At 41.0% G+C, this 15,842-nt stretch overlaps 1 protein-coding gene across 4 annotated transcripts in view; it reads left to right on the top strand.

The window, feature by feature from the left end:
- The window catches only part of Dpp10 (dipeptidylpeptidase 10), a 1,513,678-nt gene that overhangs the window by 789,774 nt on the left and 708,062 nt on the right, over positions 1 to 15,842 (top strand). The window contains exon 1 of one of the 4 annotated variants that reach the window (NM_199021.3): positions 10,483 to 10,670. The exons of 1 other annotated variant lie outside the window; for it this stretch is intronic. In NM_199021.3, coding sequence (NP_950186.3) covers positions 10,599 to 10,670 — 72 coding nt within the window. In that variant the 5' untranslated portion in view covers positions 10,483 to 10,598. Of the gene's footprint in view, positions 1 to 10,482; positions 10,671 to 10,717; positions 11,107 to 15,842 lie in introns of those variants that run through there. 2 more of the 4 variants (XM_006529627.4, XM_017320879.2) reach the window with 2 other exon arrangements.

Genomic DNA, 15,842 nt, shown 5'->3' with positions numbered 1-15,842 from the left:
ATAAAGCTCTTCCCAAATGCAAATAGAGCCCGTTTTATATACTAAAATAGTATATCTACAATGGCTTACTTTTTCACTTTCCAGATCACTTTTTGCTTTATTTGCCAAACAAAAGTAGACATGGGTTTGATACTTACTCAGCACCCACATAAAACTCAAGCACAGAGTTTGTAAACCCAGCAATGGGGAAGTAAAGACAGGAAGACCCCTGAAGCTGTCTGGTCAAAATCTAGCAGCATAGGGACCTGCAGGTCTAAGTGTCAAAAAAGTGGGAAGGAAAATGATTGAAAATGACTGGTGTCCACTTCTTGTCTTCATACACAGTTATACTGACACCCACATGCACATATGCAAAACATACACACACACACACACACACACACACATACACTTTCACTTTGTTCAATGTTGAAAGAAAAGCAAACTCTACCCTGCATTATCCATAGCCATTAGGATTCTCTGCTACATTACAAAATCAAGGTTTGCAGTTGAGGAAGTGTTACAATTTTCAGGCATTTTTCCCCTGTAGTTAAAAATGCACTTGGAACTAGGCTATGAAGAAGATACCATGCCTAGAAGCTACATGAAAATTCTATTGTTCAAATATAGTCATTGACAGAAGCTGCCAATCAGAGTTCTCCTGTGTAATGTTTCTATTATCTGTTATTTTCTGTTCAGTTCTGATTCCACTCATACTAATTTCCTTAGTATCGATGAGGTTGAGATTTGAAAGAAGCCCTAGAAGTTCAATGTTAAAACTTTTGTTTTGACTGGTTTGGGGAGAAGGCTCAGCCAGTATGGTTGTAAGCATGAAGGCCTGTGTCAGAGTTCCAGGATAATATAACAAATGTAAACCTGTTTGTGCATATGTGAAGTTCCAGAGTTGCTAAGGCACACACAGGAAAATCCTGTAACCCCATAAAGTAAATTATGTAGATGGATTGTAAGGAATGATACTCAAGTTGTCTTCTGACCTCCAAATCTCTCCCTCTCCCTCTCCCTCCCCCTCCCCTCCCCCTCCCCCTCTCACTGCCCCTCCCCCTCTCACTGCCCCTCCCTCTCCCTTCTCTCTCTGTCTCTGTCTCTCTCTCTCTCTCTCTCTCTCTCTATCTATCTCTATCTCTATCTCCCTCCCTCTTTCATACACACACAAGCACATGTACACACATACATGTACCTATACAATCAAGTGCCATTTAGTGTAAGAAGAGGACTAGACAAATCAGTATACTTCTATGGATCCCTTGTCATTCCTTAAAATACAGTAAACTGAATATTGTACTACACTAAACTTGATGTGCAGATCCATATTGCTTGCAACCTTGCCCATTTTGTGGACACTGGCATCAAACAAATGTGAGATTTTTGAGTCTGAAACAAAGACCACTCACTATTCATGATAGATTAAATAGGAAAGGCATCATCGTATTTGTATTGGCTTTCCTTATTGTCAAGTTGCATGGAAGCAAAGCTCTGCCCAGGTGGATAACTGCTCACAAAATGAGTCATATACAGAGAAAGATTTGCACCACAAGAACCCAGTCTTTTCTTCCAAAGATAGGTGTGACTCCTCCTCTCAAAAGTTTACTGGACAGATATTCATTAAAATATTTGGGGAGGACAATATTCTGATGAAAATGGAATACTGGAATGCCAAAGATGAACAGAAAATGGACTTCCATAGTACTTTCTGTCTTAATATTGTTATGCATAAAAAGACACTTTATTTTATTGGATATTCAGTGTTGAGTATTTGGGTTTCTCTCTGAATGTTTTAAAACTGTCAGGTCAAGTGACAGCTCCTCTTTTTATGATCAAATGCAGTCTAGCCCACAGTAGGATGTGTCTTTACCCAGTTAAGAAAAGTTCCTTCTTCAGAGGTCAATCTAATACAGACAATACCTACTTGAGACTACCTTCCAATTTGAGTCTACATTGTATCAAGTTGAAAAATAAAGTTACTATCCCATACTCTCACAGTGATTTTTCAATAGCATACAAAACTAAAACATACAATTTCATAGGACCAGACAAGGTTTAATATTGAGATGGTGGGTAAAAGGCTTTCTCTCAAGAACATTTCTTAAATATCTCCCTCTATTTATCAGGGAAAATAATTAGGCTCCTCCCCAGTACTGCATTCTAAAATCAAACAAGAATCAAAATAACCACCAGAAAACTTTAACCCAGTACCCACGAGAAATCTGCTTTGCTCTAATAATTATTATTTACTAAATATAATGAGATTCTATTTACCATAATTATGGTGTTGAATAAGTTTGTCAAGAATAAAGGAATAAGGTACACAGTAAACTATGTACTATAGGAATAGTTAGTGAAGAAAGTTCTAGTGAACTTGAATGGGTGAGTGTTCATCATGATTTGGGGAGATGGAAAACTGCCTACTCTCCTTCTCCAAGCGTAAGAGAGAAGACCGCCAAAGAGGACTGTTCATCTACCTTAGGATGCTCACCATGCCTTATCAGTGAAGATGAAACACCCTCATCCTATAAGACACTGAAGAGTCAACTGAAGAGACTTTCTCTAGTGGTTGATTTTCATGAATTGTATTATTTGTTACAGATCCTCTCCACCTCCTCCTCTTATTGTCAAGTTGTTATATATAACAAATGATAAAATATTACAAGAAATGCTAAGCTTTGAAATTAATTGGGACTGTCAACTACAAATCGCCTGCAGGGGAATGAGAAGGTTGGAAGCAGGACTGAAAATTGAAAACGTAAACTTATGAGGATCTATATCATATAGTCAATGTCAGAAACAATGTTTTGGAACTAACCAATAGAGTTATTATGTTTATGAGATCTTTATAATGGCATTAATAAAAATGTGATAATTAAAACACCCTACCAATTTCAGAATATATATATACTTGGGCTCCCCTTTTACCTTTAACCCTTCCATCCTCACTTGTTTTTTTCTTCTCCTTTCTTTCTTTTTTCCTTGACTGGAATAAGGGAATATGACATTAGTAGATATTTAGATGTACAAATTTAGCTAGGAAATTAGTAATGCAAAAACTTTCCTTATTACAAGAAATTGATACAGACAGGTGGGTAATAGTTAAGCGTGAACACAGATAGATAGATAAATGGTTGATAATAGGCAAATAGATGATACATAGATGTGAGTAGATGAATAGGTAAATTATAGATGGATGGATAGATAGATACATAGATAGATAGATAGATAGATAGATAGATAGATAGATAGATAGATAGATAGATAGATAGATAGACAGGAATAGATGGAAGACCAGTTTAGAAAGAGAAATAGATGAATAAATGTTAGAGATACATAAATAAGTAATAAAAAATAGATGATAAGCAGATAGATATACAGACATGTGAGTAGACAGATGAATGATACATAGATGATATAGAGAGAACAAAATGTGATAGATAGATAGATAGATAGATAGATAGATAGATAGATAGATAATAAATACACAGAAAGATGGAGATAAATGTAAGGAGAGATCTATATCAACAGCAAGCCACTAAACGAGATTCATAGATTGAGTAAAATTAAACATGACAGAAATGAGACATGAATTTTAATGAGCTTGATTATAATACATGAGGATGTCCTCATGTTACAATTTGCTCAGTCTAAACAAATAACTTTGTCTGGTGAAATACTTTCACAAAGCCCTATGGGCTCAGCCACAAATTTCCTTTGAAGTCTTCCTCTTGGTTTCTGGATTCATCTTGTCGTTTGAATCCAGTCATAAATCTTTAGTAATAAACTGAGCATGGTAAGTGTACCAGAAAATAGAAATCCTCTTACTGACAAACATATAATCAAGATCATATATAGAGTTCTCTCAACTGGTAGATTCCCCTCAGTGATCACTGAGTTTCTGTTCCTGTTGCTGTGATAAAATGCTCTGGGAAAGTGACACAGGGGAAACTTATGTGTTAGCCTAAGGTTCCAGGTGCAGTCCACCAGAGTGGGGGGGGGGGGTCTGTGTTGGAAGAGACTTGAAGCAACTGTTAATAGTAAGGAAACAGAAAGATGAACTCAGCTCCTGGACTTACTTTCTCCTTTTCTATTCAGTCCAGGATTCCAACTCAATGAATGGTGGCACTCACATTTGAAATGGGTTTCCCCACTTTGATTAACGTAATGAAAACAATCCCATACAGGTATACATAGAGAGCCACCTCTAAGGACATTTTAGATTCTGTCCACTTAACAATAAACATAAACCTTCATGCATAGGGAATGTATTCCATTGTGTCTTATGAATTATATAAAATCATAAGGCAAATAACAGGTCACAATGTCTGACTGTAAGAAACAGCGTGTATGTAGTTATCAAGGACAAACAGAAGATAAATTAGAATCACTAGAAAATCTAGTCTAGTTTAGGGAAATAAAAAATACCAGGTTCCAAAATAATAATAATAAATAATAATAATAAATGAATCCATCAAAGGAAGACGTGTTATCTGAAAAGGAACAATGTTTCCCTAGTGGTACTTATCACTCTTCCATGTTTAACAGCCTTTCTACCATGCATACACAGAAAACTTATTTGTCTTCAAACAAACACAAAAATGAGAAATAAAAATTACCACTAATATCTGCAGAAAGGAATGAAAAGATCTTTTGTTCCTGTGTCAATAACCAATTGATTGAATGATATTCTTTTATTGGTGCCAGTCAGTAAGGTGGCTCAGTGGGTAAAAGCACTTGCTGCTAACCCTAATAACCTGAGCTTGATTCCAGTCCAGTCTCCTAACTTGTTCTTTTTCCTCCACACAAATGTCATAGTGACGTGAGCACCTACACACTTCCCTCACCCCCACATACCTACTATATATCCGTTTTACTAAAAACAAAAAAAATATGGGCTGGAAAGATGTCTCAACAGATCTAAAGCCCTTGAGGGGCACAGAATGCACTTAAAAGCCAGACAGATTGTAGCCTATCTACAATCCTAGAACACAGAGGAAAAACTTGGGAGATCCCCAGACAAGCTATATAGCCAGGTTCAACAAGAGACCCTGCCTTAATATATAAAGAGAAGAGTAACTATGAAGACATTCAACATCAATTCTGGTTTCCACATAACATGCACACACAACTGTGATTGCACAAACATGTCCACCCACATATTTATGAATATGCTTATGCATATACCCATATAAATCATGCACACATGCATTTGTGGGCACACAAGTGCTTGTGTACATGTGCATGCACACACAAACACAGATACACACACACATACACACACACACACACACACACATACTCTGAGCTGAGCTTGTAGTGGGTAAAACAATATGGGTGAAAAGATATCTTACATTAGCAAGTCATTTCATAGCCACAGCTCAGCTCCACATAGAAAAACTATCCCTAGGAAAAATCACCCGCATTGTTTTATTGCCTTGATGGTCTTATATATGTCACCGAAGGCTGTGAGGTGAAAGGAAGACGTGAGGTGTGTAAATATAACAAGCAGAGAGACTCTTTCAGACTGCAACTCAGTATGAATGAGCTGTTTGTCAATATCCCCAGGTCTCTGGTGAGCAACAGGAATGACTCTGAGGATACTGCAACTCTGTCTCCTTCCACCAGAGATCATAATTGGGCTATGAATTTTTATAACAGGAGAGTCTTCCTGTCGCAGACAGAGAGTGACAGAAAGTTTAGTTAACAGTAAAAAAAAAAAAAAAAAAAAAAAAAAAAAAAGCTCAGAACAGGCAGAGTTGCCTGCACGAACAGCACTTGAATAGGCATTGCCTCTTTCTTCCTGTCCATTTTTTTTCTTCTTTCTTTTTCTTTTTTCTTTAAAACAAAGCATCTGTTATAGTTTGCCAGCTAAGACCTTCAGAAATATACAGCTTATTTCTGAATGATGCTCACTGTACTGGTTTTTCTGCCCAAGGACATGAGAGACGCTTTAGCACTGTGGGGGAATTTGAGAAGCCTATAGAGGTGAGGAGAAGTAATTTATAAATCGAAACCAAATGATAGCAAATGGTATGAGCTAAAGTTGCATCTTCATGTGCAAAGAGCTAATTGGACCCATTTCCTGCCAGGTCTCTGAAGCCTGGCTTATAAACTCTGTCTCTCTAGTACTCTGCTCATTACAGACACTCAATGGGGGACCAGCACCTGCTGGGAAAAGCCCTCTGAAGGCAGGTTGTTTGTGACAAAGCAGATTTACTTATAGAAAAAGAGAGAAGAGTGTGGGGGTAGCTATGCAAGTAGCTGTTTTCAGGGTCACATTAGTTTTATCTAGTTTATCTGAATTTGAAGAGTTTGTCTCTACTCTGCTCTGTAAAATCTCAGGGCGTTTTTGTCTTCTTCTGACATATCAGCGTTTAACTGGGTCTTATTTATTACTTGCTTGCTGGTAGAGAGTAAATTTTGCTTCTTTGTCCCTGTGCCTATGTTTTGAAATGGAAGATTAGAACAGATAGAACATGCCTCTTTCTGGAACAATCTATCTTTGCCACGGATGCTGAATTATTTTAATAATATCTTGAGCCAATTCCCTCATTATCTACTTTCGTAACCTGTCCTGAATGTCTCAACTTCATATTCTAAGGGGAAAGGTGATACAGTGGAGTATCTCACTTCTGAGACTCTGGCAGCCAGCTAGAGATGCCCAGGGGAGATGTCTGCAAAACGGTTGGGGGGGGGGGGGGTGTCTCTAGGAACCCAGTGAATCCATGGAGAAGGCAGCTGTGTAAACTGTGTCTTCATGAAAACCTGAAGCCATTCCATTTTCACAGTACAACAGTGAACTTAAATTTAGTAAATTATTCTGAATGAAGTGGTCAGCTATCTATCAGAACACATGTATAACCTATAAGAGGAGTATTTTACGGGTGGCTTTATCAGGTGTCTCTAAGTTGTAAGAGCATGATTTTCCATCACTGGAACAGGAAACAACCCTCATTACCTACTCACAAGTGTTACAATGCCCGTGCTTTAGTTCCTCCAAGAAACAAAGTAAGAAAATTTTCTCAGAGGCATTCACAAAACTCATTATACTTTACCTTATACCTTATTCGAGTTACGTTGTAAGCACCCATGGGTTCCTCTGTGGTGTGTGTGTGTGTGTGTGTGTGTGTGTGTGTGTGTGTGTGTGTGTGTGTATGTGTGTGTGTGTGTGTATGTGTGTGTACATGTATGTGTGGTGCCCAGGAACATCCATGCACATATGTGAGAAGCCCAGAGCTCCATATCTGGTGTCTTCTTCTGATGCTCTATATCTTACTGTTTAACACATGATTTTTCTCTTGCAACTTGCTGACTCAGCAGGACTAGCTTGTGCACAAACCACAGGGATCCTCCTCCTTTTATTTCCCCAGTTCTGGGTTACAGGCATGGAATCCCACCAGGGATTTTCAGTGTGAGGGCTTAGGATCTGATCTCAGGTCCCAAGCTTGTGCAGGAAACACTAGTTAAGGAGTCATTTCCCTAACCTCATTATGAAGCTTTTTATTTTCCGCACAACTATGTCAATTAAATGTTAATTTTACATTTATGAATCCTAAAGATACTAATAAAGCAATATAATTACTATGCAAGTGAGTGTAATAAGAAACTACTGGAAAATGTATAGGTAAGTCTCTTTTGTGAGCTACCTCATATATATATATATATAAAATCTGTATATATTCATAATCTAATTTCCCCCTACTACATTGTAAACATAAGTAAATAACTTATCACTCAGGAGACACTTTTCTGATTTACGAAACTAAACATGTAAAATTACGCAGATTTAGAGCTAGCAGGGATCTTAGTAGTGATCCAGTGTGGAAATTTTAATTTTACCAGATATGGATGCAGAGGTGAGTTGCCATTGGCTTCCCTTGGCTCTTAGCTCCACAATGATACAGCAGGAGCAACTGCCAGCCTGCCTAAGCCTGGGTGGGGACTACACACACAAGCAGTGCAGTGATTGTTATATGAATATTAGATTATGAATTAGTATTTCTACCTTTGTCTTTAATGATGCTGTAATCAGAGACCATACTAAACAGAACTGCAAACATTTCTTAGAAAGAAATGTTTCCCTTCAGTAGGAAATCAAGTTAGAACTAGAAAAGCTAAGATTGTAGTTCCAATGTCTCATTTACTCACATTTCTGAGAAGAGAGAGAGAGAGTATTTTATATATAGAGAGAGTATTTTATTTGGGGAAATCAATTTACATGTTATTTAAGTTTCTGAAATTTAAACTATAGGTATCCATGACAAAAGGCAAAGACTCAAATAACCTATTCTTGAAAGTAAGATTTTCTCCCAGGCACCAGAGTTAGTGAAGCACGTAACAATTTATGTCTTGATTTGAAAGTAAAGTAAATTTTATACTGAATACTAAAAGTGAATGCAAGTTCAGCCACTGAATTCAATCCAATAAGTTATCCCAAATGGAAGCCACTATTCCTGCCTCATACTTTCTCCATGTGAAAGAAATCTGTCATAAAGTAAGTTCCCTCACGTTGAGCAAATTGTCCAAAATGGAATCGCTTGAGAGGATTCGTACACTCCAATAATGAAGAGATGAGCAAAATGTAAAGATGGACGCATTTTTCTGAATAATGCATGCTGTCTCCCCAGCCACTCAAATGACATAGAAGGGAAAAATCTGGGTTGCTAGATTTATAGACTAGCTATTTTACTTGTATTTCATTTTTATACATGCTTTATACTTTTACAACAAGTAAAATTATTCCCATCAAAATGTTATTTCTACTCAAACAGAACAAATAGAACATTCACAAGAAGTCAGGGATCACAGATGTTTGAAAAGTAAAGGTTTGCCTTCACCCAGATTTGTTTTTATGACTGTTGGGGGTAAACATAATTTTCTAGTAACGCAATTAGCAAAGGTAGACAGTTGACAAGTGGCAACTTCATAGAGTAACTGGGACAGGAAAGGAGACAGCACTTAGCTAACCATACCCCCACACAGCTACCCAACACCAAGGTTTCTGTTCCTTCTACCCAACTACTGAATTTATCAAAGCACCAGCTGGCTCTGTAGGTAAAGATGCTCCCGGGTATGGAGCATGAGCACCAGAGTTCAAGCCCCAGGACCAACTCGGTTCGGGGAGAAAACCCATGCTGGGATATTTGTCTCCCTCTTGCCTTTCAGTGATGAGCAATCCTCTGTGGACCCAGAAATCAGAGACTAGGACATTGCTTGTGTTCCATTTACCAAAATATATTCCTCTGCGCAACTTGGACAGAGCCACCTGCAGGTACGTGCCGGTGAAATTAGTGACCTTTGATAATTATAGCCCACAGTGCTCCACTTCTAAACTAGGCTGACTTTCTGATTTGTACCAGGGCTCCAGGTCCCAGGCTCCACGCTGTAGTTTAAGCTCTTGCATACAGGTGGAAAGGTGGAAGGCGAATGGAGAGGATCAGAGCCTTAATCTAGCCCTTGTTCCCCCTCCTCTTATCTCCTGTTTGGACAAATGTTCTGGGAAACATACTCGGGATGGGAATGGCTTGAATGGAGAGGAAGAACTTAAGAATTAAAAAAAAAAAATGTATGCAGTAAAAAGGATGTGGAAAGAAGAACCATGTGTGGTTAATGTCAATTTTTTTTTTTTTTTTTTTTTTTTTTTTACAAACCTTTAGGGATTCCAGTGCGTTCAGCCATCTCAGGAATCCAAGGTGGAAGTTAAAGCCTTTCTATTGCCTTAAGTCAGTAGATGATGCACACCCTTGGGTCACTGTATGGGACAAATGTCTCCGGTGCAGACAGGTGTCGCACACGCCCAGTGGGGCCCCAGGCGGGGATCCCCCTCGCACCCCCTCCCCTGCTACCCCTGCTTTCTCGAAGTGCTGGAGCATGCCTAGTGGCCGCTCTGGAGCCACCAAGGGTTTTTGCACTAGCTCACACTCCGTTTCTCCGGGTTTTATCCAGAGCCCGCGGGGGGTGGGCGGGGGGCTGGGGGGAGCCCGTAGAGCCTGGCGGCCTGGGCTACACCAGTGGGGAGCGCGTACGGGGCTGTCTCCCGCGCGCTTTAAGGTTGCTCGGGAGATGCTGGAGCGCAAAGCCTGGCTGCTGCTGCTGCTGCTACTACTGCTACTGCTGCTGCTGCACCTGGCGCGCTGAGCACCGTGCGGGGAGCCCCGAGGGCCGGCGGCGGTGCGGGTGCGCGGGTGGCGGACTGCGGTAGAATGAAAGCCTGGCTCCTCCGGCGTTGCAAGCCACCGCTCCGGCGCGATCAGGTGCTGGCAGCCAGCCGCCCGCCGCTCCACTAACTTGCCACTTGGTCGCATCTGGTGTCTGCATTTTCGGGTGGTGGTGGGGGGGCGGGGACAGTGGGGAGTCCGAGGATCTGCGGTAGTGGAAAAGAGGGATCCTGCAAAAGAGGGAGACTACTTGCTTCTGCTGCCGCTCTCCGTCCCCTCCCTGGCGCTCCCCTTCCCCCCCCCCCCCCAAACCCCACCGCTGCCGCCGCTGCTTTTCTCTTCCGCCAATTCCGAGAGCGACGGGGCGTCTGTGACATGCGATCGCTTGCCAAGTGACGGTCCCCGAGTGTGAAGTGCCCGCGAGGAAGTGTGAGCTCCGACGCGGGCGGCAAGGGGATGACAGCCATGAAGCAGGAGCAGCAACCCACCCCAGGGGCCAGGGCAACCCAGTCGCAGCCAGCCGACCAGGTGAGAGTTGGCCTCTAGGGACTATCCCTCCAGGGAGGGGTGGCTCCAATCAGTGTCCCCCCCCCCCCCACACACACACATTAGTCCCTCAGGATCCGCTCCCACGTTTGCCTCTCTTCATCTTCCCTCCGCCCGACTCCCAGGCTCTCTTGTCTCATCCATGGACCCAGCAGGAACTTAGAGCAGCCTAGTGCGCTCTGGCGTCAGAATGCTCAAGGTGGAGAGCCGTGGGGAAGCGGGCAGAGAGGTAAAGGCTGGAGATGTGCCAAGGCAGATAGGCTGCTGTGGGATGGAGGGGTGATCTGTTCTACCGTGGGGAGTCTTGACTTCTGCTGAACGCATTTGGAATGGATCTAGCGCTGTCCTGGAGACTGGCTCTTGAACAGGTCCAGCCTTGTCTCACTGGCTCAGACGCGCGCTGGCTGGAGATACTGAAGTAGGCAAACGACCTTTAAGCTATTAGAGTTTCCCTTCTGTTTTCTTTTGAGAGGATCATGATGGAAAAGCAGGGTGGGAAAAGAGGACTTCTCTAGTCTGCCGGGTGAAACTGAGCATGAGGGAATAAAAGGCGTTTATCATTCAGAATGGCAAGGAAGGTCTGGCTTTGGTGGTTTGTTGGGTCTAGATGTGTAGCGTCTGCTGAACTAAGGTGCCCTGCAGAACTAAGGTGCCCTGTATTGGCTGATTGGTTATTACTGTCCCCTTTGCGTCCTTTGATACCTGCCACCCTTTTTGGGTTGGTGTTGTTTGGGTCTTTAGACAATCTGTAGCCTAATGTTATGGAGAAATGTCTGTTTCCTGGGTCTGGTTTGGGGGAGATTTGAGAGTTGAGTCACGCTTTTTCTAAAGTTGGAGGGATCAGGAGCGAGGCGAAGCTCTCTCAAGGAGGACGGAGGCTGTAGAATCTGCCTGAGATGCGATCATATTTACATCAATTACAACTGGACTAAGAGGGCCATTCTTGGTCAGCGCAATGCTATGGAGCTAGATGATCCCGCAGCGAGATGCAGGAGGTGGAGCGCCAAGCTCTTTGCCCAAGGAGCGCACTGTCGGTGGAAGGCTGCTAGAGGCGTTTTAAGCATAGACACTCAGCTCACAGTTAGAAGTGCAGTGACTGGGCTGGGGGACCATACAAGGCAAGTAGACCCCAGCTCTTCAGCTCTTGGTATTCTAAACACTGTAGCCTTGGAGGAGCTGTCCAAATTGCCCAGAGCGATGCTGAAGCAGAGGAAGGGATGCCAGGAATGTTGTTATTAATATTCCAGTCTTGGTCATCTCCCCTGGCTTGTGGTCTCTTTCCTCCCTCTCCTATCCCATCCCATCTCCCTGCACATGTGTTTCACACAGGTGGAAAATTTCAGTGCTTTACAGCTCTCTCTGTTTAGTGAGGTAAAAATTGCAGTTTATGAAGCGTCTGCAGCCTTAAACCACCCATTCTTCGCCCTTAGATAAGAAGGCAAAGATTAAAATATTATTTATTCCACAATGTCCCCTCTTCTTATACCTCTTCTTTGCCCCCCTCCCCCATCAGCACACATCACCATGTAGAGACTGGTTGGCAGACTTATTGAAAAATATTTCAGGAGAGGAACACGGATGTAATCTTCCCTTTTAAGGCTGAAGTCCTTAAATTTTATCCACAAGGCTTGGACTCTCGACTGCTCCAGGAGGGATGTAACCGATAAGAATGATTAGCCAGGAGAGAGTCTACACATGAAATTTTTGCTCACTAACCTGTGACACCAGCTGGTAACTTGAGGTGCTGCAGACAGCTTCTGGAAGGGTGGGGGAGGTTTGCAAGAGGCAAGGCAGATATACAGAGGCACACTATATATATGCGTGGCAAATCCCTTTGTCAGGATTAACCTGACACTTAAAATTCACATGGTAAGAGAGGTTCGAACGTGGATTCATTTATTTCCCTAGCATGAATATTGGTAATGGCTATTTCAGATATTCAGAGAGTGGTCATCTGCAGAAGTCTAATTCTAATTGGGTATTTAAAAGAGATTCTGTGCTTGCACATGATTTCAAAGTGTGAGTAATATGCATACAGTCCATGTATTGGAAGAGGGTGATTTTTGTAAATGCAAAGTTAGGCTGATATAACTATTACATTAGCCTCAGAGGATACTTTCAGAAATTCCTGGGGAATCCTTGTAGCTAGGACTCTCCTTGTTCAAAGACTAATATATAAAATGATGGCCATTGTGAATGCTTAAGTTATGGTCTGAAACAAAGAATTGAACAGATTCAGTCACTATGCCTTGAAAATTTTCAAATAATCAGACAATGTTCATGTCATGCTAGATATGTTACAGTAATTGTACTGGCTGCCAGAATACTTCAAAATAAAAATTCATAAATTTAACTTAACTTTTACCTTCATGCAGTTCTTTTCGGTGATTAAACAGGAGGCGTATTCCAGCTACTCACTCAGTGTGTATTGATTCTGAGTGATTTAGACTTTTGAATGTTGTCCAGAAGGTCTTTCACTTTCTGTGATAGTGATTTTCATGAGCCTCATAGATGCCTTGCCCTGTGGCATCTGACATATATGCATTTAGCACGGGGCAAGAAAAGTCATTCTTGGGAATGGTGGTGGCTAGGGGGTCATTGAATCCGGAAACTATCGTAGCCTATAAAGGGCTCCTTTTCTCTGCTTCCTCTTGTCATTTGCTGTCCTCTGTCACATTCACCCTGACTAGAGGCAAGGCCTCCTAAGAAAACAGCAGGGGCTGTGCACATTTTTAAAAAATATTTTGAGTCATTGCCAATATATTTATCACTTTAGTCATCACCCTTTTAAAATACCAATTGATTCAGTTTTTTAAAAGACTGATTGCATTTACAATAGCTGCTTTTGTTTTAATAATACTCTACATTTATAAAAGGCTAAAAAATATATAAGCTTACAGGGGCAGATATAGTCACACCAACTTACCATGATCAATTCCCCACTTTTTATTGACGGATCTAAAGATCTTGAGTGGCCAATTATAGCTCATTGTTATCCGAGAACAATCACCTCTGAAGCAGTTGTTCTGTGTACTCTTATGTTCTTGAGTTGAGCAGGAAACATTTATCAAATGCAGTTTTATATTAGACTCTCAAAGCAGCATTTTGAGGTCACTTTTGTTGCCTCCATTTCCCACTTCAGTGATGATGGTACGAAAGCTCTTTTTAAAAAGTTAAGCCTCATAATCAAATTTGTCTTCAGAATTGTTGATGTGACTGAACTTGGGTCATTTAAATTGGAAGTCCCACCTCCCAACTTCTACACAATCACAACAACATATTCTCATGAGAAGTAGTGAGAATGATTACAAACTTTGCTTTGTGCATGTGTGTACATCACCTTGAATGGTAAATAGATATATGTCTCTTTAAATCATCAGGCACTGTGTAAATGCTGCCACTTTGAACGTTAAAAATGAACTAGGCATATTGCTAAATAATCTAGAAACAATGAAACAAATCAGGTAGATGATCACAAATACATTAGGAACTTTAGAAAACGTTTCTATCTCACTTTTGTGATAGTGAGGTGATTCTCAAGGTTTGTGAGTTTAGCAAGACAGGGTTTTGAAATTGTTCTTATTCCACCAGGTGGCGCCTTCTGCTGAGCCAACTGGGACAGTTACCTCTTGAGTGCTTGGCTGTCTTCTTAAAGCCAAAAACAAAACAAAACAAGACAAGATAAAACAAAACAAAACAAAACAAAACAAAACAAACAACTGTGGGCACACACAAAGCTCAAATAAAGTAAAAGAACAAACTCCAGTTCTGAAATACAACTTCATAGTACTTTTTAAAACAACTTTTACAGCAATGGTAAAAATTGTCATGCATTTTTCTTTTAAGCATTCATTTTTAGTAGCAGAGTAAATTTTCACAATGCACATGCAGGTCTCCTAATAACTAACTTATGGTCAGCTTATGATGATGTAGAGCAGGTTTTAAAGGACTAAGTCAATATAGCTATTCTGCTTTTGACCATTAGGTAATACTAAGGGGAAAGCATTTTGATAGGGGAGTTGTCTTTCAATGTTTTTATTGCCGCCTTCTCTAACATGCTTGATTAAAAATTTGAAATGTATACTAAAGACTGAGTTGTAAAAAAGTTCATGTTTCTTCTCCTCATATGTAGACATGTCATAATGTAGTAAAAATTATTCTTTTTCACATAGAGTCTTGAAAACACATTGGAAGGGATTCTGAAAAGCTTGTTTGAACCAGGTCTGTAACCACAGGAGCTCGGTGACCAAGAGTCTCGGCAAGCCTTGGGTTCAGAGCATGAGTGTGCAAAGCAAACACAATACAACAGTCATGTAATCCCCCCATACCAAACTATATGGGGGGGCATAATATTTTCTTCTAACAAATGTTTAAAATATACCATGTAATTTACAGTGAGAGTTATATATGATTTGGTCAGAAATTATAATTTTGGATGAATAAAGATTATGCTACGATTTGAGACAGAATGTAAGTTTTCTGTTCTTTGTTTTTCTTGATGTGTGTGTGCATCTGTGTTTGGGTATCTGTGTGTCTGTATGTCCAATAGCCATGTCCTGCATTTTCCTCTATTGCTCTCCACCTTATGTTTTAAAGGTAGGAGTTCTCACTGAACCTGACAGTGTAATTCACTAACTAAACTAGATGCCCCCAAGCCCAAGGCTTTTCCTGAGAGTTCCTGCTTCTGGATCTCCTAACTGGGCTGAGCATTTCAACTTGGGTTCTCCCAGTTGAAAATCAAGCAGTTTCCTGGCTGAGTCTTCTCCTCAGCCCCCTATTTTTGGTACTTTTGAGACAGTCTTGTTATGTACCCCAAGATTGTCTTGAACTCCCATGTATCCAAGGAAGTCCTCCAACTCATGGTCCTCTCTCCTGAGTGCTGAAGTGACAGGTGTGACCCCACCCCCAACTTTGCATTTTACCATCTCTTAATTCCTTCCTTCCTTCCTTCCTTCCTTCCTTCCTTCCTTCCTTCCTTCCTTCCTTCCTTCCTCTCTTCCTTCCTTCCTTCCTTCCTTTCTTTCTTTCTTTCTTTCTTTCTTTCTTTCTTTCTTTCTTTCTTTCTTTCTTTCTTTCTCTCTTTCTTTATCACTTTCTTTCTTTCCAGAGTTTCTCTGTTTAGCCCTGGCTGACCTGAAACTCACTCTGTAGACC

The sequence above is a fragment of the Mus musculus genome, chromosome 1, assembly GCF_000001635.26.
Source record: "Mus musculus strain C57BL/6J chromosome 1, GRCm38.p6 C57BL/6J".
Taxonomy (NCBI): domain Eukaryota; kingdom Metazoa; phylum Chordata; class Mammalia; order Rodentia; family Muridae; genus Mus; species Mus musculus.
Note: the sequence above shows the minus strand (reverse complement) of the source record. Positions and strands in the feature narration are given on the sequence as shown.